The sequence below is a fragment of the Aplidium turbinatum genome, chromosome 9, assembly GCF_918807975.1.
Source record: "Aplidium turbinatum chromosome 9, kaAplTurb1.1, whole genome shotgun sequence".
Taxonomy (NCBI): domain Eukaryota; kingdom Metazoa; phylum Chordata; class Ascidiacea; order Aplousobranchia; family Polyclinidae; genus Aplidium; species Aplidium turbinatum.
Genome location: NC_137480.1, coordinates 14614932 through 14642124, shown reverse-complemented (window position 1 = coordinate 14642124; position 27193 = coordinate 14614932). Strand labels below are relative to the sequence as shown.

Sequence of the window (27193 nt, the reverse complement as noted above, 5' to 3'; positions counted from 1 at the left end):
AACAGACGTGACGGACATTACAGGATATTACCACAATTTATTTAAACAAAGATAGAAGCTGTCAAATAACAATCTAAGAAAATGATGAACACAGTGAATAAAATTCTTCAAGCGATTTTATTTCTTTTTCTTCCCAGCACTTTTCCGCCCTTTTACATCCGGACTTACGGGTGCTGATGCAGCGAGAATCGCCGCAGCTGCAGCCGCCGCGGCTTCATCCTTCTGCTTTTGTTCCTCCAACATCATCTGTCGATATTCTTCTCGTGGTTTCAACAACTCAGTACGAGCTTTATCCAGTTCATACTGAACATAAGAAAGTGACATCCAGGGTTGAACATGATTGAAATATAATGTATAGAACCCCATGTGGCGACGTTAACAACAGCACAACTTCAGATGTAACTGCTGGCTGGTTTACAATAATTATGTCATCACAAACAACAAACCTGCATTTCCTGGTAAATTTCCAACTGATGTTCTTTTAGTGCCATCCTGTCCATGCGGTTTTGTTCTCGGTACGCCAAGGATGTTGCTCTCTTCGCATTATGCTCTTTCACAGTCACTCTCTGGTCCTCTTCCTCCAACATGAGAAGCGCCTCCGAACTGATAAACCGTGCTTTCTGGTCTGGCTTTAGTGGTCTAATTCAACAGAAGATGGTTCAACTTCCGACAATTACGCCGGTAACATTGGGATTCTACCAGGGCTGTGGAGCCGAGCGAAAAATATACGACTCCTTCTCCTTGGTTTATAACTTGCCAACTCTGGACACACTAAAATTGCTCCGACTCCTCAGCCCTGGATTCTACTAGGTAACGTAGAGAGTCGAATGAAAGCAACCAGTGTTAGCCTTACGTGATGTATGGAGAGAAATCAACAGGTTTTAACAATTCCTTTTGGGAAGGCGGAAGTACAGGTGGATGCTGAAGGAGCTCCTTCTCATCTCCGGGCTCTGGACTTAGGGCTAGCTCTGTTCATATAAGTGAAGGTAAGGCGGGGAGTTGATTAACAATATATCGCAATCATACGAGTTGTCAGGTTCGCTCAAACAACAAAAGAGAAAAAATGGCATCACAACGCACCTCTGTATAGTTTTTAATAAGAGTAAAAGTTCCGCTGAAATTGTTGTGGAAGAAACTGAAGCTCTTTGAGTCCATTGCAGGTTAGATATTACCGGAATGCAACTGTATTATCGCTTTATCAAAGGCGCTTCACGTGGTTGCTAATAAATTAATACCCATAAAACTTGCAAACGCTGCAGTGTTAGGGTCAGTTAAAAAGTGACAATAATATTCTAAGATGACGTACGACCTTGATTAATGTAGCTACCGGTAATTCTAATGGATGTCAAAATAACATTAAATAGAATTAAACTGTAGTGATCATAACTCCAACTAATAACCCATTTTTTTTAAAAAGGTTTTCAAATGCATGACGCCCTACTGCGCAAGGCGTTGTCAGAACAGTCATATTACTGTACATGATTCTCAGAATGAATTAAACATAGATTCCCGATGAAAACGTTTTTTTTTTTCGCTTCAAAGATAACATGACAACGCAATATACTAAGACGTTATTGGGTTTTAAAAGATGTGACCGACAGCTTGCATTTGTTTTGCTGATCGTGACGAAAGGAACAAGTGATTTGTGGTGACTTGTTAGGTCTATTCTAATGAACTGTTACGGTAAACAACTAGGCTATAAATCAAACTTCTCACAAAACAAGATGTCTACAACCCTGATGTGGTGACGCTGGTGAGATCTTAGGCAAGTTTTATCTTCTAATGCTTAATAATTTCTACATGTCGACGACAATGAATGAGATGTATGAATACTTACACAACTACGGGAAAAATTATGTTACTCCTCTGTAACAAAGTATTGCAACATTATAAGCAAAGTGGGTAGAAAGGCCGGAGAAATGCATTGGATTTAACTGCAGAAATATTTTCAATTTATGGTCGTTGTCAATCAAAGAAATAAAAAGCCGTTTTGGTTGCAGCTTTTTTACGAACTGTCAACATTAGAATAATAGAGTTTCGCTTTTAGCAGCATGATCGTTGCTTACTTCACAATGTAGTAGATATTAACGACCTGTTTTAGCCTGATGCTGCGAGTTCGCTGTGGTTATAGCGAATTGTACCAACTTTCGGACAGGGATGTCTAGAGTAGGGGATACGAAGGCTTTTACTGTATTACGTCTGACAGTAGAAGGGCTTCTATTTATCTTAAATAATCTCTGTTTATGATAAAATGACAATTGGCACATATAGTAACTTAAACTTTGCTATGACAACCTGCATTGTACTATTATCACCAGGTATGATTATTCAATGAATGCTCATAATCACTTGTTAATTCAACCACCCGTATACTTGCTTTACACCTAGCCAACTGCAAAGGTTTTGTCAAAAAAAACAGCTAACTGGTAACTTTTCAACTGTCTTTTCAAACAAGTATTCTTTAAATATGTTCTACATAACACTTGCTAACTGTCTTGTGTAACTGAGCGTACCAGCTGCACTACAAAACTTTCTGCAATTTAAAAAAGAACCGCATGTTTAACGCTGTACCAACTACCGCCCTTCTAGTGTCATGAGAATCAGCAATCGCTCTGAGCCTTCGTATCCCCTTCTTTAGATATCCCTGCTTTCGGAACACAGTTCCTTAGTCATGTGCTATGACGAATGGTGTTGAAGTCAGCAGATCGTTTTTATGCGGCTCTTTTGTTTGGCTTGAGGCTGCTATCTTGAATGCCGTCAGTTGAGTTTCTGAAACTGAGTTTCAGAAAATCGCAGCATCAGGCTAAAACATTGTGAAATCTGAATAATAGGTAGCAGTAAAATTGGAAATAACAAATCAATTAAGAAATTATATGAGTTTTATTACCGGCCACCAAACAAGAAATTATGAGTTTTATTACCGGCCACCCTCGGTAACGGGGACATCACCGGATTAAAACTGGACTACTACATTACTCATTGTCAGATGTAGGCTATTGTTTTGTTATCAAACTGAAACAAATTTTTCGCTTGACTGCAATGATCGGAAACTAATAATAAGAACAGAAATTCATCACGTTACCTCTGCTCTTCTGTTCGTCTTCTTCATTTTCTTTGTCAGAAGTTTCTGTTTTAAGTGTGGCGTTGTTCAAGAAAGCAAGGCGAGATTGCATGGCCTGTACATGAGGACCATAATGACTAGAATGCCTATTGCGTATACAACTTGGTGTGCTGCACTTGGCAATGTACAATATTATTGGCAATGATAAGAAATCAAATGAAGACGTAAGACTCGTCAGGTAAGGCAAAGCTAATTTTAACATCACTCTGTGCCAATAAAAGAATATATCATTATGGAAAAGTCTTAAAGATCTTTAGGTTACTTGTTTTCCACTTCCGATTTGAAACATGGTTACTGGCTATCCACATTATCCATGCGCAAGAATCAAAGATGTACTACTGTACATCACTACCAATAGATATATGAGTACAAACTGACTTTGATAGCCCGGCCTGGCTCAGCGGTTTCCCAGGCTTGTTTCATCGCTCGGATTTCTTCTTGTCGCTGAGTGTCTCTCTTCACTTCTATTTCTTCACTCAGGTCCGAATCAGTGACCACACGAACAGTCCAATACGCTCTTGAATCATCGAAGATATGCTAAAAAAACAAATTATATCAACCATCTAATGTGATGCAATAGTGCACTCGAGTATAGACCAGAACTTTGGAGCCGGAGCCGTGCATTTTCAACGGAGCTGGAGCCGGAGTTCTATGTGAAATTCAAGTGGAGCTAGAGCCAGTTGTTTGAAAAATAGCTCCGGCTCCGATATATTTCATAAGATGCTCCTACTATTGGCTAAATTCACATAATTTAACAGCAACCCTTCACAAAATTAAGAAATTATTTGTGTAATCAGACGTCGAATTAACGAATACGATTTGAAACGCAGTTCCGCATGACATTTTGATGAAAGTACGTTAAATTTCATAAAGTTGTGGTGTTTTAGCAACAGTTGACTGCAGGCAATTTTAAGGTTTAGAAATTAATATGATATGTCGTCATTATTTTAATGAAAGCACTTTTCGGAGCGTGGAGCCGGAGCAGTGGTATCAATAAGCTCGGAGCTGGAGCTAATTTATGATAAAAAGAGCTCCGGAGCTGGAGCAGTTTAACATTTACGCCTGCTCCAAAGCCCTGGTATAGACTAACCATGAGCTAATTATATTGAATTGAAAGCTAACGATAGCTGCTACGCAGAGAAATACTATTGCAGAACTAAATTTCTCTTGAGACTTGTGCTATCCTAAAAAGTTTTTTATATTGATTCAACGTGTGCAGACATTAAATCAATGTAAACAGGACTGATTTTGTTAGGAAAAATCCTATCGAACAAACAGTAGTTTGTCAACTTAACCAGAAAACTTATAATTAGCAACAGTTTATACAAAAACTTGACTCGAAACCACTAACCTGGGACGACGGTCGTGAACCGGTCTCTTTGTCGACTTGTTTCTTTTCTTTCGCTCCTTTCTCGTTTGCTGCTTTTAGTGTTTTCTTTGTTTTATCCCCAGCTCCACCTTTTGGTGCTCCGGCCTGCCTCTGTGGTCCGGCCGAGCCAAGTCGGTCCTTGTTCACTACGCCAGAATGAGGGTGGGGTTGGGGCATGCTTTTATGATTAGGGGGTCGTTTTAAGTAATAATTTGCCGCCCTTGCATGACCGCCTAATCTACCATGCATTCGTGGGCTTTTAACCGCTACTTCTCGATCAAGAGCAATGGGTTGGTGACGGATTGTTCCGTCAGCTACAGAGTAGTTACGATTTCAACCAGGACAGGCGTCGCATTCCAGAAGGTACAATAAAGATAAAAACATTGCAGCATGCGCGACAAGTCATGCAAGATTTGGTTAGGTAATTTGAAGAACATGCAGCAGATAAAGATTAGTGTTTTGTTACAAGTTTAAAGTAGATCAAAACAAGCATTTAAAGGGATGAAATGCCAAGAAAAAAATAAAACAGTAAAAATTGTGACAACTGTTAAAACAGACCAATGACAAGATTGTTTAATGAAGCTGACGAATTTCAGTTTATAAATGCATAAGTTTAATATTGATTAACGTAAAAATGAAGCTGACATAAGAGAGAAGCATCCATGATATTAAGCGTAAATTCCAAGTGAAGTAGAAATCCAAGTGAAACACCTAAATATTGCTTGATGTGAAAAGATTGACAAAATGAAACAGTCATTTCTAACCCGAGAAAGCTTTCAGTTCTTCCTTTTCCATTTCCTTGAGCTTCTGAACATAAGACCACTGGTTTTTAGTCAGTGGCCAGCTCTTCTGCTCCACAGTCGCTTGTATGACGTAGCTGTGAGGCTGCATCACAAAACGGGAAATTGTAATTAAGAAGAAAACTTCAACCATGAAGCATATTTTATTTAACCACCAAAAGTTAACTGCTTAACTTTTTAGAAGAAGCGTGCAAACTTTTTAAAAATGCAAATTAAGTAGTTTCAAAAGTAAGTGGAACTCTAATTAACTTAGTAAAACGTTGAACAAGGATGGTTTCGAAACAGTTTCTGCATTGAAAGTGGTATGCTATATATAGAGCTTTTATACAATACTATAAGCTGCCAGTAAAAATCATTTGAAGTCCCAACAAGTCGTTAAAACTTGAGATGCAGTAGAGACAAATGTGAATGGTGTAGTTACTTGCTAAAACTAAACTTGCCATTTCTCCTCCTTTCTTTACAAGGAACGTTCTTCGTAGTTAAAGAGAGTTAACTATTTTTATAAAAACTAATACATTCTACTATCTGCAGGTACTTTCAATTCACCAAGATCGATTGAAAAAAGGCAATGACTTTTCCACTTCATTATTATTATAATCATAACCCAGATAGCAAATCAATGTAAAAAATTGCTGATTTGCTGTCTGGGAATGTCCAACAAACAGGTGACGAAAAATATTCAATAACAACTTACATAGGAATTATCGATGACCTCCTCAATAGCCGCAATGGTTATGATTTCATTGTTTTCCGGCTTGCGTTCTTTCTGTTAATTCAAACGTCATTGTTCAAAGGGAATTTAGGCTGAATGACATGTAGGCTACTGTTAGGCCTAAACTGTGTGGTTAGCAAGAAATTTTCAGTCAATTATGGCGAACCAGGCCTGTGTTAGTGATTCAAAGCTTTTAACAGTGTAAAAACTTGCACTGTTAAACTTCAGAAACTCTTTTCTTGATTTGAAATCAATTATTTCACCATTGATCCATCCCCTGTTGAAAAACTCATAAAAACCTTGGGACACGGGGCTTGTATAAAAGGATAGAAAAAAAACAAGCTTCTCGACCAATCCCTGTTTCCGTCTACCCAATACACCGCCATCTCGTTGCAAAAAGAAAAGATACATTTGGAATATTAAGAACTTCAATACTTTTCGACAAGTAGCACTTTGTCGTGGATCGAACCAATGACGTTTCGATGAGCAACGATCAACGGAACATACCGGAGATGATTTCCCGTCTTGTTTCTTCGCTGAATTGCTTTGCTTCTTTCCTGTGGAACCAGCTGCGGCTTTGCTGGGTTGGACAAGCAGAGGAGCTGCTGGCTTACTGTCTGTATTGGCTGTGCGGAAAAGCGGAGTAAATTAAATGAATTGAAAGCGGGCTTAATTTGAGAAGAAAATTAAAAGCGGAATAAATTGAGTTGGCGACAAAAAAAGACAATAACGCTATCTTATGATGTGACAACAGTAAGTAGTAGGGCGTTCTATAAACTGTCATGCCTTATTGCGCTTAGGTAAACGATCGATAGTCTATCAAAACTTACACAATCTGCTGTTTGCCCTTTCTCTGTTGTTCGTTAGGAAGTAGTAAGCCGGGATGACGCAGAAGCCTTTGCCTCTCGTTGACGCAACTTCCACGTCGTTGTCAAATATCTAAAGACGGAAATGAAGAAGATATCAAATCTGATTATAGTTTCACTCAGGTTTTCATAGCTGCTATGTACAGGCTCAGATATATTTAGAAAAAGGAACTAGATCAAAGTATCAGTAAAGGGAAGTACCTGAAAATGTATATGAACGTCTGGCTTGCTGGTCTCCAACTGCAAGCTTGCTACAAGGTTTGCATGAGTCCTCAAAGTGTATCTAAATGAAGCACAAGAACAAGATAGAAAACACCAAAGATTATCTTTATTAAATCATTTTAATGTCGGTAGATGCAACATAGTTAAATTTAAGAGCAACAACACTTGTGAACTGGAAGTATATATTTTATTGAATAAAAATCACGACACGTTAGCACTAACAATTCCCAAGCAACAAACAAGGTTATAAAATGTTACTTTTTTTCAAATTTCCAGTTTCAGTTTTGAGGTTGTTACCTCATGAGGACGTGTGACTTGTTGGGGACGTAATAATCCCTGATCTCTTTCGTTGAGAATGCGGAAGTAAGTTGGATGTTGGCTGGATGAGGGAGGGTGTTCATGGATCCAATCAAACGCATTCTCCATTTTCCGGCGGAAAGAGAGTGATCGAGAGTTCTGGCCTCAGCAACGAACGTGTATCCTCGCTGGAAATTCAGAGTAATTTTGTATTCTTTAGACACTGAATAATAATTGGTGTTTTGCTGAGCTTGTCGGGCCGAGTTAGGTTTAAGTTTAATAGAAGCTCGTCTAAACGTCTTAAACTTCATCGATCGTTGTTTTTCCATGGCCCATTTGATTCAGTCAGAAAATTTAACTTTGGAGCCTATTTTGAGTTTGCTAGAAATCAACTAAGCGATTTAGTTTGAATTTTCCTTCTCAGGTTCGAGCTTAAATTGATTGTTGGGTCCGCTTAAACAAACACACACTTTCTCGTGTAAAAGAAAACATTTTTTATCACAATATAACAAACGGAATCTCGATAAGACAAATAAAACTGTTCACCAACCTAAAGTACGTTCTTCTCGGTTTCGCAAGCTAAACTAGCACAACATTTTGTGAGCAATCATCTCTACAAGTGTTTATTCAGATGTTTAATCAGCAAGAAACGACTCATTTTTCAAGAGCGCTCAAAAACATTTAATATGGTTTCTGCTTTAAAATACTCACTAAAAGTTACGTAATTAGCTGAAAAATGGCACAAAAATTAACTATAAAAAGAATACTTCGATTCTGAACCTCTGCTTATACCTTGTTTTTTTTATAAACGTGCGGGGCAACTTTTTGAAAGACTCTCTTCACTTCTTCGCCGTTGTCGTTGTTGATCACGCGTAGCATGCACGTTGCTATGGGAACGTAAATTTTTGGAACACACAATGTGTCTTCTTCTACGAAGAAGATCTCTCTGAACACAGGAAAATGTCGTCACGGTTTAGTATCGAGCAAATTTTTTCCTCGAGTTTTGAATTTAAAGTACGTTGTTTCGTTAATCATACACCACGAAGAGCAATCAATCGAAGTAAACCAGTTGGAGCAGTGAAAATACATATTTAAATGACAAAAAAGTCGGAGTTGAACCTGAACTATATTGTACAACATTCCCTTCTAAATGTATTCTTGAAGGTGGTTACTTTAGTTGAAAGCGATCGAGACAGAAAATCATTCGAAACAGATCAAGCTTTTAATGAACTGAGTGAGTATATGGCTGAAGGTAGACACAATCCAACCACCAATGCAGTTTTTTTGCATTTAAAGGCTACAAACGTTAAATCAATGTAAAAAAGTACTGACTGTTTTGGCTGGAAATCGATTTATGGCCAGTTCAAATATCACCGTAGCATGTCTCACCTGAACACGACAAACCAGGTCTTTGCGGGTTGCTCTGTAAACGTGCCATGGTAGTCGGTGTAGCAAATTCGGTTCCACTCGTCTTTGTAAAAAGAAAACTTTGTCATCAGGCTCGGATTAATCTTCAGCATTGACCTGAAGACATAACGAAGCCGGGTAAATTGCTAGTCAGGTTCTATTCCTAGAAATTCGTTTTTTTTTTCACTTTGATTAGACTTCCTCAGATGTTGAATAAATGTCAAAAGACCAGTTTTTCTTCATCAAGACCCATCTGAGTTATATGGCGAGAAAGCTTTGCCAAATATTTTAAATGTCGTAGCCTATATAGACTGAAATGTGAAAACGGATTTTTTCCCGTTTTTCCGCTTGGACAGCCACTGAAGGTTAAAAGCCTTCTTAGAGATCTCGCATAAACTCTACAATACTTGAGTTTAAGGTTGAGGCTATTACACTTTTTAGAGCAAAACATTTCTTCACGTTTACATACCAACCTCAGCTTTTTCTATTAACGCCACTGGAACATCACATCGACCCGTTCTACATTGAAGTCTCAACTGCCACAAGAAACAGCTGTATCTGATGCTCGTTGAGTTGGCATCAGTTTTTTCAACGCAGCATTTTACGTTAAAATTTCAGGCATCAGAAGAGGCTTGCGAACATTTACCGTCAGCGACAACAAAGAAATATAAAGAAATAGTGAGAAAAAGTTCAAACTATCCGAACCTCAGTAGGGACAGGGCGTAGCCCTGTGGATTATGTTGCAAGGCTGCGCGAAGAGTTTTCAAAACTTCCTGCGCTGAGTTATGCTCGATAGAGTCTTGCTCTCTGTTTGCCCGCAAAATCTTGCGCATGTACGTTCCACGCCAACTTTTTTGGATTTTGACAACTGCGTTTACTTCTTCTTCTGTTGGAATTCTCTCATGCCAGTTATCAGGTGAGTCTTTGGGGCCTGAAAAATGAAAGTTGCTTGTTTATCAGAAAATCGAAACAAGTTTTAATAGGAAAAACACTTTCTATTTATTATTATAAGAAGCACAAGTAAAAAATAAAAAATTTCTGGGGCTTGATTCTTAAAGCTTGGCAGGTGCGGGCTTTAACTACTCATGCTGATCTGGCCAGCAGCCACGAAAGTTGGTAGTTTGACGTTTTCCGCTTGACAGCAAAATTGCTGCTACCATTAAACTTATTCCAGCCACTTGGTGCTGAATAGTGGAGAGCTGCTTTTGAAATGTGTCGTTCCTCCGCAAGCGATGAGAATTATTGATCCATCATCGCTTGATTAGTATGAGCTATCGTCATCTGATTAAGCTCAGGAGAAGACATTTTGTTGGGGATGCTCGACTACAATGCAGTTCTTCAAGGAACGTGTTCAAACACAGAGAAAACAAAAACAAACCTGACAAAGGGGGGTGAGGAAGCACAGAGCCTCGGTCAAAGTCGAGCAAGAATGAGCGAAGAGCAAACTCCAATCCGTAGATCTTGGTCTCACCAAGAGCGGCATTCATTGTCCAGTAGAAAGCTTTCCGCCAAGCCTGTAACAGTGCGTCAGACCTTCAACAAAAACGCCGAGCTTGCGTAAAGAGATTAAAAACAATGCAATGTTTTTTTAATCCCACGCCGGCTCGGGTAACTATTTGTTTGAATAACTGTGCGATTTCACTTGACAAAACAAATTTTCATCTTCTTTCTCTTGAACCCTCTCTAGTGCCTGACAGCTTCTGAAGCTTTCTACCTTGCAAGTGTCTGTCTACTTGTGTCAACCACACCATCTTGCCGAGAAAAGTTGAGCTTTATTGAACGACATTTCATGTCCAATATGGACTCGACAACTAACATTCATAAAAATGTCTAGCATAACAGTCTAAACAGATCTTTTGATGTAGACGACATGTCCACATTGCACTGGTCATTTATTATTTTATTTACCATGGAATATCCCAAAAGTCTGCGTGCATTTAAAAAGGTTTTCTGACTTCCCCTAATTTGCAGTTATGATTTGAAAACATATTAGTTATTTTAGCATTTTATTTAAAAATGTGAAATAACAACGAAGATGCACTCAAGTTTCTAGTGGTTTTTACAAATTCCTTGTCACAAATAAAATTATAAGTTCTTGTGAATACGCTCGAACGTTTGGGACACCCTGCACATTATTTATTTTCGCGACTAAAATGTCCAAATTGTCCAAGCAATTAAGAAGTGCACACAACTTTAAAAGAAAAACTGTTGTAAATAAATTTTGAGAAGTCCAAAGCGAAAACAAACTGTTGATTACGATTTTTCGGCGCAGCAAACTATCGCCACTAGGCTACTGTACTGTCCCAAGCAACGCGAGGCATGAAACGTACTTTCCAGTGCGGTTCAGTTGGAGGAGTGTGAGGCTGGACCTGGCATCTGTCATACGTCAGTTCTTTCGGTTCCTGTTAGTGTCACAATACTTCTGAGGTCAAAAATTGTTTACAACAGTTGATGTTAGGTTTAACTCTAAACCTGTCGAACCTAACCTGACCTGTCTGCTTGCATGTCTGCTACCAAATCTGCAATGTTAATATTTCGTGGAAGGTAAGCTACCACTGCTTTGCCAGTAGCCTATAGAGTGAATGGTAAACTGTAGCCTATAAATTACACTACATCTAGATGCTTGATTTTCATGCTTTCTTCTCCAGCATATGTGACTAAATGACGTGGAAAAACCCTAAAATCCTTAATTAACATTAAAAAAATATCTGCAAAACTTTCCAAACATAACAATCCTGACATAGCCTACTACTGCAAGCCGCTCATAAAATTGCAATTCAAGTTCGTGGCATGTCAAAAGAAAGAATTTACACAGAAAAGTAACCTAATAAGATGTTTTTAATGTATGCAAATACAAACCTGCTACACAGGTATAACATATCACGTATTGAAAATGAAAACTAAGAGCCTCAGAACAGAAATATATAACAACCATGTTTCAAACGGGTGCCCGTAGTCGAGTTGTCTTTGTTGTGGTTGCTCACCTCGTAATGCTTGGCCTTCGGGGATTTGTCATCAGCCTTGTAAGGCATGTGGGATCTATGGAGTTCTGCAGAAGCAGCTTTCCAATCTGTTTCATTTCCGAAAGCATCCAAGCACTTCTCCACGCTGCTCATGATCTTGTTCGCTGCTTCAACGAAACGGCAACTCTCCTGATGACAAACAACTTCTTTATCCAATCGATAACATAAATTTACTAACATGTAATGCACCCTTAGCCCATTCAGTAAGAGAGTGTAGCTATTTTCTTAAACTAACAGAAATGATAAATTTATTATTCTAACTTCTTGCAGAGGAGCCATGACTGTGTCTTCATCACCGAAAACAAACTTCGTGGTAGAGCAAACGTGCACATGGTATCCAAGAGGAGAGTTGAATATAAATCGAAGAACATGTCGTCCTGGAGGCAGAGTCAGACAAGCAGCCCGACTTCCTGTAGCAAAATAAAAAAAAAAACTCTTTAGAATTTTTTTTAGTCTGTATTTCTTGTGTTTTTAAGCCTAGCTATCATCAGGTGTATTTATTTTGACGTTCCGTCAAATACACACAAGTGACTTCTTCAGAGATCTAGTTTAGATAATGACCACGTGTCTAGAACATGGCGGAGCACAAAACCATGTTATTCCAAAAAGCTACAAGCAAAACGAAATTCATACAATTCAAAGCAAAATCCGGAGTAAATTTCAAAAGAACAATAGAATTTAAAAAAAATCAATTGTTTTTACACTACGTACCCAATAGCTACAGCTATCAGCACCACTAACTGATGATTTCAAATATCACCTTTATGTAATCTCATAAAAGTTTTAAAATCCTACAAAAGTAATAGCTGCCATTGAAATGTTCAAGCAATTACCAGTTGTTCTTATGCGTAAGATTGGCTGCCCTGTGACCAGGCTCTTCCAAGAGTACGGCTCAGCAACAAGAAGTCCAGATGGGATGGTCACTTCATGCTTCATACTTACAACTGGAAAAAAATACAAAGTTGTAACTACAAAGGGCAAGTCATTTGATTTTCTCCTTATAAACCAGACTAAAAATTGAAGCTCAAAACAAGAAAATACTTCTATTGTATTATTATTATGAAAATTATAAAAGGGAATCAACTGCGTCATCAGGAGATGAAGATTTCACATCACTTGTTTGCATATCGACGCGTTGCAGAATTAATTTTTCAAAACAAACTTGAAACTTTTGGTTTTGAAACTAGCAATCGAATAAAATCAAAGTAATCAAAACCTTGATTGCGACAAGTGTGCAACCAGCTCTGCAAAAGTTACGATCATGATAAAATTATTTGAACCTTCCGAAGCCCCTGCCACTGATTCCTTGTCCGAGGTGTTTTTTTGCTTCTCTTCTAATCCAAGCCACCTCGGCAGCACAGAGAAGCAGACTATCAACTCGATTTGCTTTAAACTGTCAACGAAAAGGAAACTAGGAGTCCGTTCTTCGGCTGGGTAACCCTGTGTAGTAGGTCAGTTTAATTTACAAAGTCAATTTACATACAGATATTCATATTAATTTCTAAAACAATGAAAACTATTAATACTACAAAAAGTGCTCATGCTAAGCAAAAAAGCAAAGCAGAGCGAATTAAATCAAATATAGTTATTACTATCTAAAACCTTAACAGCCTGTTTCACCTAAAGGAGGATCATCAGAAGGTCCTTATTCAAATAGAATCTTAGTTCATATTAATTTCTATACACTATATCTAATTTACTAACAGTGATGTAATAAACAAAATTAAACACAACTTCTAGCAACGGATAACAAGACGACAACAACCACCTTGCAGTTATTCGGTATCTCGGCTACTTGTATACAGCTTCCAGCTGCTTGCACTTACCTCATACGACTTGGGTGTGATAGGACTGGTGGTAGGTTTGACAACGTTTGTTGTCGACGTGGCTTGGTTCATTGATGCTGACCTGGAAAATGGTTTTGATCAACAATCGATTGCTCTGGTTGATGGGAGACATTGATACTCAGCACTAACTCACCCCTTCTTGCTAGAGCTCGACGTTTGGCCAGCGTTCAAAGCCACCTGCTTTATCTCACCAGCTGATTCGTTGTAAGGATAAGTGTTCACTTTGTGAAAAATCACGATGTTTCTATGAATTAAGCAAATCTTGTCAGTGCGGATTCCGTTTTCAGTTCAAAACAGGTAAAATGTTTATATGGTGAAAGCAAGCTAAAGCAGCTTGAATTTTTTTTTTTCAAATCATGAAAACTCACGTGAAATGATAAATAACAAAAGTCAAGAGTTTGATAAAGCAAAGTAGCCTATCTCAACGATAGCGATAACCTACAATTGTAATCATGGGAAATACTCTAACATGAATCCAAATCAATCGTAATGCACAGAAAATAAATAAATTACGTATGGTAGCAACTACCTAATAGAACGGTGAACAAGAAGAGCATTTTGAACGAATGCCAGTAAGGCTAACTGGCATAAATGCACTATTCTACGATAAGATTCTGTGATAAACAAATTACAAATCAGCCAGATGAGCATGACCATTGACCAAAGCCGTGTGAGCACCATCTTGCCCCCCCTCGAAATCTACCAGTGGGCCCCTACTTAGGTCCTCTTAAAAATAAGACAACAAAGCGTTAGGTTATGGACACAAACTCTTTCAATGTAGAAAAAAAATTCACATTCATAATTTCAGAAAAAAGTGAACACTGAACAACTCCAAAAAAATTTAGAAAAAAAAAGTAAATATACCGACAATGCGGTAGTGGAGCTATAAAAAAGTTGGAAAAGACAAAATTTTTTAAGATAAATGGACAATGCAAAGCTTAATGTCTAAAAAAGTCATGCCCATCTTGCTGTTTGTAATTTGTTTTTCACAGAATCTTATCGTAGAATAGTGCATTTATGCCAGTTAGCCTTATTGACCTTCGTTCAAAATGCTCTTCTTGTTCACCGTTCTATAAGGTAGTTGCTACCATACGTAATTTATTTATTTTCTGTGCATCACGATTGATTTGGATTCATGTTAGAATATTTCCCATGATAACTGCAATTGTAAATTATCGCTATCGTTGAGATACTTAGCTTCATCAAACTCTTGACTTCTGTTACTTATCATTTCATAAAAACTTGAGTTCTATTACGTTTTTTCACTCAAAATAGCTTGATCAGTCCTTGTGACGTCATCCCGAATTCAATTTAAAACTATAGGGCATCAGGGATTGTTTACATTTACAGCACTGAAGATGAATACAGTATAATTTTCGAAACGTTGGTTTGTTGAACATGTGTTTAGTAGCTACATTTTCGGCTCTTTATTTTTTGATTAGATTAACCAGCTGTTGCAGCCATTTTGCTCTTACGTGAAACTTTTACAAAAATCGTCGAAGTCGATCCAAGTTTTTCTGATAACTTCATCAACAGATGGAATGGCGTCGGCACCTCCGATATTCTATAAAAAAATATTCTTCAAATTAAACAATCGATTGGTGGTTTATCAAAATTCATCATGCGAGAAAGAGTCGTATTTTGCACAAACTCTTTGAATTGAAAAGAAATTTCCCCATGGGTTGAACCTGTTTAAAAAATGGTGACCAGACAGCCATTAAGCATATGCAGTGTGATATTGCTTATAGAAGAAAATCGTTCACGCTAACTAAAATATTTCGTCACATGAGTGAAAACAATTCAACAGAAAAGTCACCTTTGTGAAAGGGCGACAAGGGCCCAAGTTTAAAAATCTTCCAATATTCATTTAAAAAAATATTCACAAGCGAAATATTGACGCAATAACCATAACACGTCACAACATTAGACCAAAGAATCATTCTACCTCGACATGTTCTTCTTCGCCTATGTCATGCTTGCTCACAGTTTCTGTTTCCGAGCCAGAGTCCATATCTAACACACAGAAACATAACTTAAACCTTTGAGATCTCAAAGACCATGGTGGACACAAGCTTGTCGGAGGTCGACATTATTTCTCTATCTCACACTGACACTAACGTTTCAACTCAAAAAGTTATCGATCACATGCTGCAGAAGTAGAGGAAAATCTGGTCAACAGCAAGTTTTAATCAGAGAATCGATTAGGCGATTTTGAAGGGTTTTTGACGCTGATTCCGAAAACGTCCTTAATTTTTGTCCAGTACAACAGGTTTTTGAGATATTTGAATTTTTGTTGTTTAAATTTGACCTATAGCGAAGCAACTTGACACGATAGTGACAATTTTGACCTTAAGCTTGCACAAAGCGGATTTTACAACACACTGTGATTACCAGTTGCATTTTAGAAACGCATTTTTATATAAATAAATGCGTAAAAAGACCTAAAATATTAACATGCAAATATTTCAAAGCCTGATGGGCTAGAGAAAAAACAAGCCCAGATTCGAAATCCGCGCCTAAAATTCATCTAGAACAATTCAATTGTGTCTCTGATTAAAGAATTTAGTTAAAATTTGTTGACCGATCATCATCATCATCATAATCCATCGTCGGTTTGTTCCCCACTAGTGGGGGTGGCCGATTGTTTCCGCGCAGCAATTGTTTTAATCCCTTTTCTCCATTTCACCCTGTCCCTTGCATCTTCCTCCTTCAGTCCGACTTTTTTAAATTCATCCTTCACTTGTTGTTTCCACGTTCTTCTTGGACGACCGCGTTTCCTCTTCCCATCCACCTTTAGATCTAGTGCCTTTCTAAGAAAACTTCCTTCCGATGTAATGACCGATGTCATTAGAAAACATACAAAACAATCAGACTTTTGCAGAATTAAATTGACACCTCTTTTTAAATAAATGGGTGCAAGCATTACAAATTGTTACCTCCTTTCACGAAAGTAGTAGGACTAGGTACAACTAAGCCTTCGCGGCCAGAGGTTTTTCTTGAATGAGCTGCATCTGAGACCCGCTTAGATACCTTCGAATGTGGTTTCGATTTTGTTTCCCTGATCAATTAAGACCAGTTGAAGGTTAATGAAGTAATAAGCCGATACGAGACAATCAACTAGTGCACTTTCATTGACGAGTCATCTGGAATAAACCTCAGTGCCATGCAAGGGGTGCATAACGACAATAATGCATTGAACTTCAACGTATAGTTTGAACTTCAGAGTAATAGGTATAACGGGGCGATGTGGTAGCTATTTTTAGTCTTGTCAGTCATAACTGCAAAAGAAAACGTTTACAACTATATAAAAAGCTGCAGTGATTTGTGTAAAGCAGTTGAAAAAAAATTAATAAACATGAATGTAAGAAACTAAGCTTTGTCAGTTTGTTGTCAAAGCGACAAGGAATGATAAGTAATTCCTGTCCCTACCCGCTTGTGTCTCTTTCTTCGTCAACTTCGCTGAAACTGACAGAACCGGCACGTGACTGGGGTACGGAATACGTAGTTTCGAGTATGACCGGTGTGGGACGAAACCCTAAGAATGGCGACTCCAGCTCCAACCATTGGTCGGGTTTGGGAGGTTCCGGTTCGGCTATTCATTAAAAAAAACGCATCATTCAGATTTACTCAGTTATACTAACGTAAGTTTTTGACGGACTGAAAACTTTTAAGTTGCAGCGTGAATGGAAATAGCAGGCTTGTGCTTGAAGGCAAAAATGAACAAAAAGAGTCCACTGGTTACAATTTCAATGCAAGCTCTGTGCTCCAACGCAAAACATAAGCAAAAAAGGGCCCAGTTTTTACATGTAATTTACTCGGGGGGTACTCGCCATTTATGCGTCCAGAATGCAACATTTGTCTTGAGATTGAGTTAGAAGATGAAACTCAACCGTCCAGATCTGAGCAATAAAGTTCTCAAACGTGTTAAGTCGCGACTTTAATAAACTATAGCAGATCTTGAACTCTACCTTGAATGAAAGTTCACTTACGCTGAGGTTCGTCAAATGGTGTGGATTTCTTCCTGTGTGGACGGATCAACTTCCAGCGAGGAATCTCAGGAACAGGAGTAGGAGGAATAAGAGAACATGATCTTGTTTTGGATATAAGAACAGGATGAGTATGCAGGTGAGACAGTCCAACTTTGCGTAGTTTTTCACTGGAGTTTGCCTGATAGGTTGGTTGCAAACAAACAAAAAAATTGCTGCTAAAACTAATCACAAGCACAAATAACAAGTAAAGTATATTTTTTTCCAAGTTCAGACTTCGATGTGGCGGTTAAACACTTCGTATAAGAGGACAAAAAAAAATTATGTCCTGGTTTAAGTGAAGTGGTATCTAATGATTACAATAATAACCCTAAAATATAGAATTAGAATTCCTTCTCTATTTTTATTTTTGAAAGAAAAGGGGTCTCCTTTATCTCTTTAATAAATGTCACACATCAATGCAAAGAAGAACGGATAAGAATTGAAAAAATTTTTATTGGACAATTTAAGTCCATGAAACCGTTTCGTGAAATGAACGATACCACAACTGATATGGTGTCAAATCTTTTCTCATGTACATTTCTTCTTTCGAGGAATCTGAATTGTTGACTATACGCATAAGTTTTGTTGTCAGTTGATGAAAAGAGCTACTCACCATTTCCCTTAACACGGACATGGGTGCAGGGGTAGCGTGCTGCTGGCTGAATAAACCGAACACAGCCATTTGTACATTCTCTGGGCGGATAGGCACAGGCTCTTCAACGACGGACTTGTCTGCAAACAACGCAGACTTTCCAAGTGAAGCTTTTCCAATAATAAATTTTAACACTAGCAGTCTGCTACTCAAATACTGGCAGAAAAAAATTACACGTAAAAGTATTGAAATCCATGACAAAATTAAAAATTGATGGATGCACTGCATATATTAAAAAAACTCCGGCTTCAATGCTCTAAGATTTTCTAAATTTTTTGTCGTTTTTTTTTGTTTGAACAACTTGCAAGGGCAAATGGCGTAAGGTTGTATGGGCAATTGGCCATGTACTAATGAGGGAGGAAGGAAGTTTTCTTCGAAAGACATTGACTTTGAGAGTAGATGGGAAGAGGAAACGGGGACGTCCAAAAAGAGCATGAAAAAAACATGTGAAGAATGAAGCAGACAAAGTCTGACTGAAGGAAGAAGATACGATGGACAGAAAAAGATCGAGAATAAGAATAAAGGTAATCGCAGCAAAGAAAAAATCGGCCACCCCCACTAGTGGGGCAAAACCGAATTTGGATGATGATGACGAAAACAAATGCCCAATCCCTAGCTTAGAAAAATAGAACACCACGCATTGAGGGAATTGCCTTTGCAAACAACAGTCTCGCGGAAAGCAGGTAGCCTATCTGATGTTAAACAAAGGTTAGCTGGCATGAGCTTCTACCACAAAATAAAAGGTTTAAAAGATAAGTGATTAGTTAAGGAAACTTAAGGTTAAGACAAAACAAATATCAAAGCACCAAAAATGTGCACACCGCTAACTCTCCTAATGTTCCAACCAGGGGCTGTGAAGTTGGGAAAAAAATATGCAACTTCGACTCCTCAATTTATTACTGGCTGAATCCAACTCGGGCTTCAGTGTTGCCAGACTTTTGAGGGTTGCCAGATTTTCTTAAGTTTTTTTCGTTTTTCTTTCTTTTTTTTTAAATTGAATACGTGAATACTAAAAGGGCCCAATTCCACTTTTTGTCAAATTGCACTTTTTCGATTCTTTTCAATGTTTTCTAAATCATATCTAAAAATCGGCCAAATGTTTCAAGTCTTAATATAAAAAATACCCCCTCAATGTTTCCATTGATTTCAAGAAGAGCCCAACTCCAGCAGTTGGCTTTGAAGGTCAAACTTTGGTCGGTGTGTAGGGTTTTGACTATCTCATTGTGCGCTCAAAAAGAACTACTAGCGAGTAAACTATACACAAAGATACGTAAAAAACAGAAAGCACAAACAGAGGATTGGATTCTAGCCGAAAGCACAGCCGGCAATTCGAAAAAAAATACAAATGGGAAATCAGAGCCGAGATGGTTTAATGCCAGATTAGTGACCACAGCAAGCCAATGCACACAGCATACCGCGCCTGCTACCTGTTCCTGATCGAGCTGAGGTCGGCCTGACGTCAGAGTGAGGTCTAGACTTACTTTTTTCTTTCTCATCTTTTTTTCTCGAACTTTCTTTACCGGCTTTTCCATCTTTAAAATGTCAAAAATCATAAGGTAGATGTGAGTGTAAAGAAAAAATGCAACAAACATAGATGACACACTGTAGGTATATAAGCCGCTTACCTTTTCCACTGCCCTTTTCAGGCTTCGAAGTGGGGCTGCCAACATGCTCATGCTTGATGTTTTCAGGTGGTTTTGTGGAACTGACTGACATATCTCTGGCCTTGTTTTCACTAGAATTATATCAAATGATTGTTAGTAATTATCTGTTTATCTCAAAGCTGTCTCGCTAGCGGATATAAAACCTATTGCACCAAGGAGCTGTCAGCTGAGACAAAAGTCTGTTTTAGTTGGATACGGTATTCTTTTAAGACGTGTTTTAGAATTACTACCCCAGGAGAAGAAACTACACTTAATCATTTTAATAGATGTTGAAATGAAGTGACAAGGCAACTTTTTTCAACTCGAATGGTTGGTAGAATCGATCAACTTAAATAAAACGAAAAGAGCCCGATGCGGAAGCTAAACTCATGACTCAGCAAATGTTTCGAAAATTAAACTGCTGTCATCCTCAATACCAAGACAAATGTCTTACTTGTTTGTGTCACCACAATACATGGCTGAGCTTGGATAGTAATTAACTTAGCAACTTACGGTACGGTTTCAACCGGGGGTCGGTCTTCGGGAAGTTTCCATTCCGGTAATATTTTTTTCATCAATTCCCAAACGTTGTTGTTGTGGCTAAACCTTGAAAGCACAACAAAATGTGTTTTACTTCACAAGCAAGTTGCAAATTGCGAAAAGAAATTCGCTTACTGCTCAAAGAATTGTTCTTTTCCTTAAACTTAGTGGAAAGCAAGCTGTAAACAGTCAAAATGAATGCATTTTCTGCAATCATAACCATCACTTGCACTGTAGGTCGACCGCTACGTAGGTACTTCACCAGCGGTGGTAAGCTAGCCAGATGAAAAATTGCTGTGTTTGATGCTTACTCCAGTTTTTCTAGGGGCCTTGCCATATAGGGTTGACTGCGATAAATCCCAGATAGGCCAGCCCAGACACAGATCTTGCTGCCGGAAACTATTGCAGTTGGGGGGCAATTTTCACTAACTAAATAAAACGAATGTTGCTAAATCACGCAAACGTTAAAACTGGTTTTCACCAGTTCAAACACGAAATTTGCTAGATACTCACTGAACAGGTATGGTCTCCGGAATCCATCCCGTCAAACACTGAATCACAAAGTAATCACGAATTTCCGGGTTTTCCGTCGCTGTGTTGTAGCTAAACATCACAAAGTTGTTATTCGCACTGAGGATGCGTACAAACAAACTTGGCAAACATGTGTAATATCAGTCAAGCAGTAAAATTTCTGATATTATTGCTTCTTCAATTTTTGATGTGTGCTATTTACTGGCTACCCTACTCTCGTTAGTGCCGAAGGCTTAGTACAATGAGAACCTTATCTTCTCATCCCCAGATGCTTGAATCAAGTATGGGACCCACCTTTTACCTTTATTCTATATGAAAATAGTTTTACATCAAATACAGTTACTACTTTCTAAAACCTCTACAGCCTAAGTCGAGTCTACAGAAGGTCCTTATTTAAATATAATTTATTCTATCTGAATACGGACCTTGTGATGATCCCCCAGTAAGGGTGAAACAGGCTGTAAAGGTTTTAGAAAGTAATAGTTGTATTTGATGTAATTTGATCTGCTTGGCATTGAGCACGTTTAGTAGTATTAATAGCATTCATTATTGAAAATAGTTTTGACAATATTAGGAGAGTGAACTTCTTAGATTCGGTTTTGTCACTTCAATGACAAGCACCAAAAACCACTGTGGGAAAAAAGCTAATATGGATAAAATTCAACACAAATGACTAATTCCACATATCAGTTTAAGGTTTGATCGTTTATTTTAGCAAAGATAAATATTTTTTACACTCACTCCAAACAAGCTACTTTGATGAGAGCTTTAGTAAGCAGCAGAGGCCACAGTTCGTGCTCTGTTGAGGAAACAGGAAGAAGTATTTTGTCATCAATATCACAGGGAATTAAATCGTCGACTACAATCTTCCTCCAGCATCCCTGTGGAAAAAATCTACCGGTTTAGAATTAATAATTTTTTTTTAAATGCACCATATTTAATTACAATTGTGCAATTCTAAAATAAAATGTAATGGAGGTAGGATGCCTTGTTTAAAACATACATGAAAACTAATTAGATTTTCTGAAAGCATTTAGTGTAGACATGCTTTAAGTACCATTATTCACAATTATGTTTATGCTTTTCTTACATGTTTTTTACAAACAAAGAGCTTTATCAACATACCATCCAGTACAGCCTGACGATGTACTTTCCAAATTGGTTGTACAATGGTATATGGCCCTTCACAGCTTTGCATAGAGAATATATATGTTCCCAGGGTAACCACGGGTTTTCAGCATTGTCAAATCTAAGACATTGATAAAAAAATGACATCAAACCTTTTCAAACTTTAACCTTAAATAAGTAAACATGTTCTCTAATTGAGTTGAAGTAAGATATACTAACTTGTCATTCGACAAATAAGTGCGTTCAATAAACTAAATTATGTATAGTATTTAAATTGTACTCAAACTGGAGTTGAAATTGAATTTCAGTTTACAAACACAAAATTATGAAGACAACTAAATACATTAACTTTATGAAACATATTCTCATAATAAAAAAGATGCTTATAAGTAGGCCTGTCCTATATACGGTATATACATTAACAGTGATTTTGATTAAAATTTTTAAGAAACAATCATGCTATTGACATTGGCATAACAAAATGCTTACGTACTTGGTTTTCGTACGAGTTATTTCCCATAGTGAAAGTAGTTGACTAAGAATTGTTCGAATAAGCTAAAATAAATTTGAACCAAATAAAATAAAAGCTAGGAAAAATATACGTTTGACTACAAATAGAATAGGTTAGCTGACTACACAATAATGCAAACAGCATTACGCCGCAAAGCAAGTCATTGGTGTAATCTGGGTAGACTTTTTCTTTCAAATAAATGAAAAACATACACTTTCTGCTGCAAAGTAGGATATGTGGATCACAAAAAAGATAATGTTATTGAAAATGAAAAAGGTATTAAGCCTTTCATCATCAAATTAACAAATACACAATGAAACTATCCTAAGTTCAAAATTTTGGATTTGCGTATCAGAAACACAAAGCAGTAAGTAACCTGGATTGTTTTTTTCTAACCAACTGTACTTCATTGCAATGCATCACACAAAATTAAAGAGTTTTTGAAACAGTTGAGATTTTGATTTCATATTTAGATAACTTTATTGTAACTTTACAATGATTTCATTTCAGCATATTGACATAAATTATATGCACTAAGCTACCTGTCAATCTTAAAATTAAAATTCTTTACACTTTCGCTACAGGATGTGTTACGTTTGATAGAAAATGTTACCTGACTATGAAGCAAATGCTCATTCGGACGCACAATGTCAAGAATGTTTTCATTGTCCACAACCGTAGGAATTTTAGATGTGATAATGTCCTTTAAAACAAGAGATTTTATAAAGCATTTAAAATTTAACTTTTCAGTATTATGAATTCAAGGAAATAATGACAAAATATTTAAAAACTAGAATCAGAGTTAGAATACAAAATAACAAGACTAGTAGGCTATCACAATCGTATTTAAGATAAAGATTATCAAAAATAAAGAAAATTGTCATGTCTTGTGTTAATAGCATGCAAATATTGCTAACAGGTTTGTTTCATCAAGCTAGGATGTCCGTTTAATCAAAAACGTCATAACTTGATAAGCACTTTCCAACAAACCAGAAATGGCCACAGTTGTTCCCAACCAAATACAAAGTACACTTAGTGAGTTTTGCTCATGCAGTGGGTTATATTTTGTTAGCTAGAGTCACGTTACTTAAATTTCAATATTAGCTTTTCGGTTGTGAAAGAAGTGATTTCATAATTTCTGGTTTTAAAGAAGACAATCATGCAGTGTTTTCTTTCTAAGCATGCCAGTGTTGACTGTTGAATGAGTAGATTGTTACCAGTGGTCGTTTCCAGTGATCAACCTTTAAAGAAGGGGGCAATTCAAGCCTTCCTTCAGGATCATCAAAAAACTGCAAGCTAGGGCTTTTTCCTTTGTCTTTTCCTTTTGCAACGCCCTCCTGTGTAAAGCACAAAATATTTGTAATTCAAACAAAACATTTTATTGGTTGAGTTTGTAGTTTAAAAAAACGCTGCACATTAAACAAGCACAGTTTTAATACAGGTAGGTATCTTAAATTTAGATAGCTGTTTGGTGTCGGCAATAGGCAAAGTAACTCAAAGTACAAACCCATTTTTCAGCATTGATATCATTTTCAGTGAATTCAGGCCATAATGGGAAGTTGCGAGGTTTGATTTTGGTATCAACTGATGCTACACTTCCAACAAAGGACCCCGCTCTGTAATTTAAACAAACAAAATCTGAATTTCATTAAATAGCTGATTTTTCTTTAAAAACAAATTACACAGACTTTTTAAAATTGTATATAGCTCACTTTCAGAAAATGACTTCATCTTTAGAAATTGCTTAGCACCTTATACAGTATATATTGTAAATGATTGTTTTGCTGATTTTCTCAACTTAAGTGATGTTTTTTTCACATTCAGACTTATGTTTGCGGATTGAAACAAAGAGGCAAGAAAGCCAATATTTGCTTTCAAGCATGTAACTAGGTGTTTAGTTATGACACAACTCCATATGAGCTTGGAAACAATGGACTCCATATGAGCTCCATATGACACATCTCCGTGACGTGGCCTGCCTGCAGACCAAGATGTTTCACTCTTAATTATCGCTTCTACCGAGTGCAAGTAGCTGTTGTGTGTGGGAGACCATTTACCTTGTGTTAAAATTCAGTATTGGTAAAACAAGCAAGAGATGATGCCAGTATGCCTTTACGAGACGTGTAGGCTACTTTGATATAAGATCATGCAAGAATCTCTACAATAAAGAAATGTCAAAGAAAATTAACAGAACATAAAATGTTTCAATGCCAAACAACATGATCATGCAGATTACTATCCAAAAATCATTATAAAATGTTGTAGAACATCTTTTGTCAAATTAAGAATTTAAACTTATCCAGTTTAATAAAATCACCAAAACTGACCTCTTTGAATGTCCTTGACCTTCTGTCATAGTTAATGTCAAAAGTTCAAGTTAAGCATTCACCAATTCAATTTTAAAAAATGAACGTTTGGTCTATTTAAACTACACATTCTTTTTACATATTTAAAAATATCAAAATAAAACAGAATTTAAAAATATATGTGAAATGGCTAAACTGAAAGTTCAAAATAATAGCTAAACAAGCCACAACAAACACCATAGTGCTCTTTTTTTTTATATATAAAATCCATGCAAACTATCATTTAAAAAAGGAAGTGGCTACTTTTACACAATGAGGTGTTGCCAGGGTTAGGATTAAAGTTAGGAAAGGTTAAGGTAAGGGCTTGAGTTAGGAATAAGTTTAGGGTTTTGATCTTTGCCCAGGACTAAAAAAATTTCCAAATACAAGTTTTTGTTTTCAACAGCTTTAAACTTTGCTCAAGTTAGAGCATAATTTCTTATCTGGCAACACTATTGAGGCTTTTCTTACACTATATAGTGTAAATATAGCCACAGCCTTTAAAAAAATTGCTTTTGATACTGGCATTGTAAGTATATATATCAAGTTTTATAAAGCATTGAAAGAAGTCTTCAACCTTAACCCGATAAAACATATTTCATCACAACCTAATTTAAATTGGGGCTTGTTAGTTTGAAATCATATTGAAAATAAAAGCATGCAAAGTAACAAATCTGCTTTCTTCAATATTGCGACAAAATTGACTTGAGATTGAGATTAACGATTTCATCAAATACAATAATGTAATTGACTAAGTAAATGAGTAGATTAATGTCGGAATAGATAAAAAGATGTGGCAATATGATAGATATTTTAATTAATTGCAACTATAAAAAGTATATAAGGTAGTCAAAACCAGAAAAAATATAAAATAGTCTGACAATACCAATGAGAATAAACCTGAACTTACACATGGCAAAAGCATGAATTATGAAGCATTAAAAAAAAAATCTTTTAGAAGATGAAAAAAAAATGAATTAAAACACTTCTTCTCTTTCTTGAAATTAGGCTATACTACTTACATGCTTGTCACTGTAAGCAATTATGAAATAGCTTACCATTAAAGCAGTTAAAAAAGTGCTAATTCATCGCATGGTAATTTATGGTACCGGTATACCATAGCCTAATTCATACAATGGCTGGATTCTTTCAGCTGCCTAATCTCAGTGATCTGTTAACATACCTAACACTTACATTATAGGAGTGGGCTGAACTGACACCTCAGGCTTGACAAAACCAGAGCTAATACGTGGACCTTCTTTAGAATCTTTTCTTTTACCAGTTTTTGTCAAATGACTCATCATGACCTACAAAATGAAAACTTAACTAAACTGCTATCGGTACACCTAAAATAGCATAAACCATACTAACATACCTAAAAAACAACTTTTTATGGCAAATGGGGAGTGAGCTTTTTATTGTCAATAATATAAAAATTCCTGACAAGGCCTCATTGATAGCCTAAAAGTTTAAACTTTCATAAATACTGTAGCATCCTTTGTATAATAAACTTCTGACCTGTTCATCTTTGCCATTTACACTAATCATAGGTCTTTTAAGGATTATGACAGTGCTGCAAAGTTTAATTGTGTGGATAAATACTGTCCAATACCTGTTTTACAGCAAACAAGTAACCCTGCTTGCATCCAACATTAACCTGCCAGCCAATTTTGGAAACAAGCACTTGATTTGAGAAGTAAGGTTTCTATGACAATTTCAAGTATACACCACCAAGTGTCAGAAAAATCTCAATTCTTACTGGAAATTTACAAAGACGGTTGTTGTTGCTGCTTGCTTTCATAAAAACGATAACATTTTCTGTAAAATTATTTAAATTTTAAAAATAAACAGTAGTTTCTATATACAACACTAAAAACCATAAACTAGCGTAAACCATACTATCATATCATTTTATCTTAGTTGTTGACGTGTCCGCAAAGAAAAAGGATGGTGCGAGTTACAACAAGCGACCTAGCACGTCAATAAAGCCCTGTGTTAAGTGTTGAAATCTTGTAGACTATACTTTTTTTTTGTCTCGAATACGATGATGGCCGGCTAAAAACATTAATACATATTTTGCGAGGTTTTAGACTTTAGAGTTTCACTTGAGGAACTTTCCTCTTTTGAGAAAATTTGACTACCCAATTTGAA

General features: G+C 36.9%; 1 protein-coding gene across 3 annotated transcripts; it reads right to left on the bottom strand.

Annotated features, from left to right (window-relative positions):
* Positions 1 to 17: 17 nt before the first annotated feature.
* LOC145777518 (androglobin-like) lies at positions 18 to 26691 on the bottom strand. 3 transcript variants are annotated; one of them, XM_082588912.1, is made up of 41 exons: positions 26561 to 26691; positions 26237 to 26349; positions 24205 to 24313; positions 23915 to 24034; positions 23311 to 23400; positions 22680 to 22741; positions 22184 to 22307; positions 21800 to 21939; positions 21041 to 21130; positions 20501 to 20593; positions 19970 to 20079; positions 19772 to 19876; positions 18306 to 18424; positions 17654 to 17831; positions 17094 to 17256; positions 16601 to 16722; positions 15610 to 15677; positions 15140 to 15228; positions 13798 to 13908; positions 13644 to 13725; positions 13098 to 13257; positions 12651 to 12761; positions 12079 to 12227; positions 11779 to 11946; positions 11125 to 11196; positions 10173 to 10308; positions 9500 to 9725; positions 8777 to 8911; positions 8180 to 8333; positions 7388 to 7575; positions 7070 to 7151; positions 6833 to 6941; positions 6510 to 6628; positions 5985 to 6056; positions 5255 to 5375; positions 4473 to 4636; positions 3500 to 3658; positions 3083 to 3176; positions 854 to 968; positions 447 to 639; positions 18 to 303 (listed from the first exon to the last, which is right to left on the bottom strand). In XM_082588912.1, the coding sequence occupies exons 1-41, from the start codon at positions 26588 to 26590 to the stop codon at positions 118 to 120; spliced, it is 5031 nt and encodes a 1676-aa protein (XP_082445038.1). In that variant the 5' UTR covers positions 26591 to 26691; the 3' UTR covers positions 18 to 117. The 3 variants fall into 3 exon arrangements, with proteins under 3 accessions (XP_082445038.1, XP_082445039.1, XP_082445040.1); XM_082588913.1 differs by having other exon boundaries at positions 19826 to 19876; XM_082588914.1 differs by lacking the exons at positions 26237 to 26349; positions 26561 to 26691 and adding an exon at positions 25025 to 25153.
* Positions 26692 to 27193: the final 502 nt, after the last annotated feature.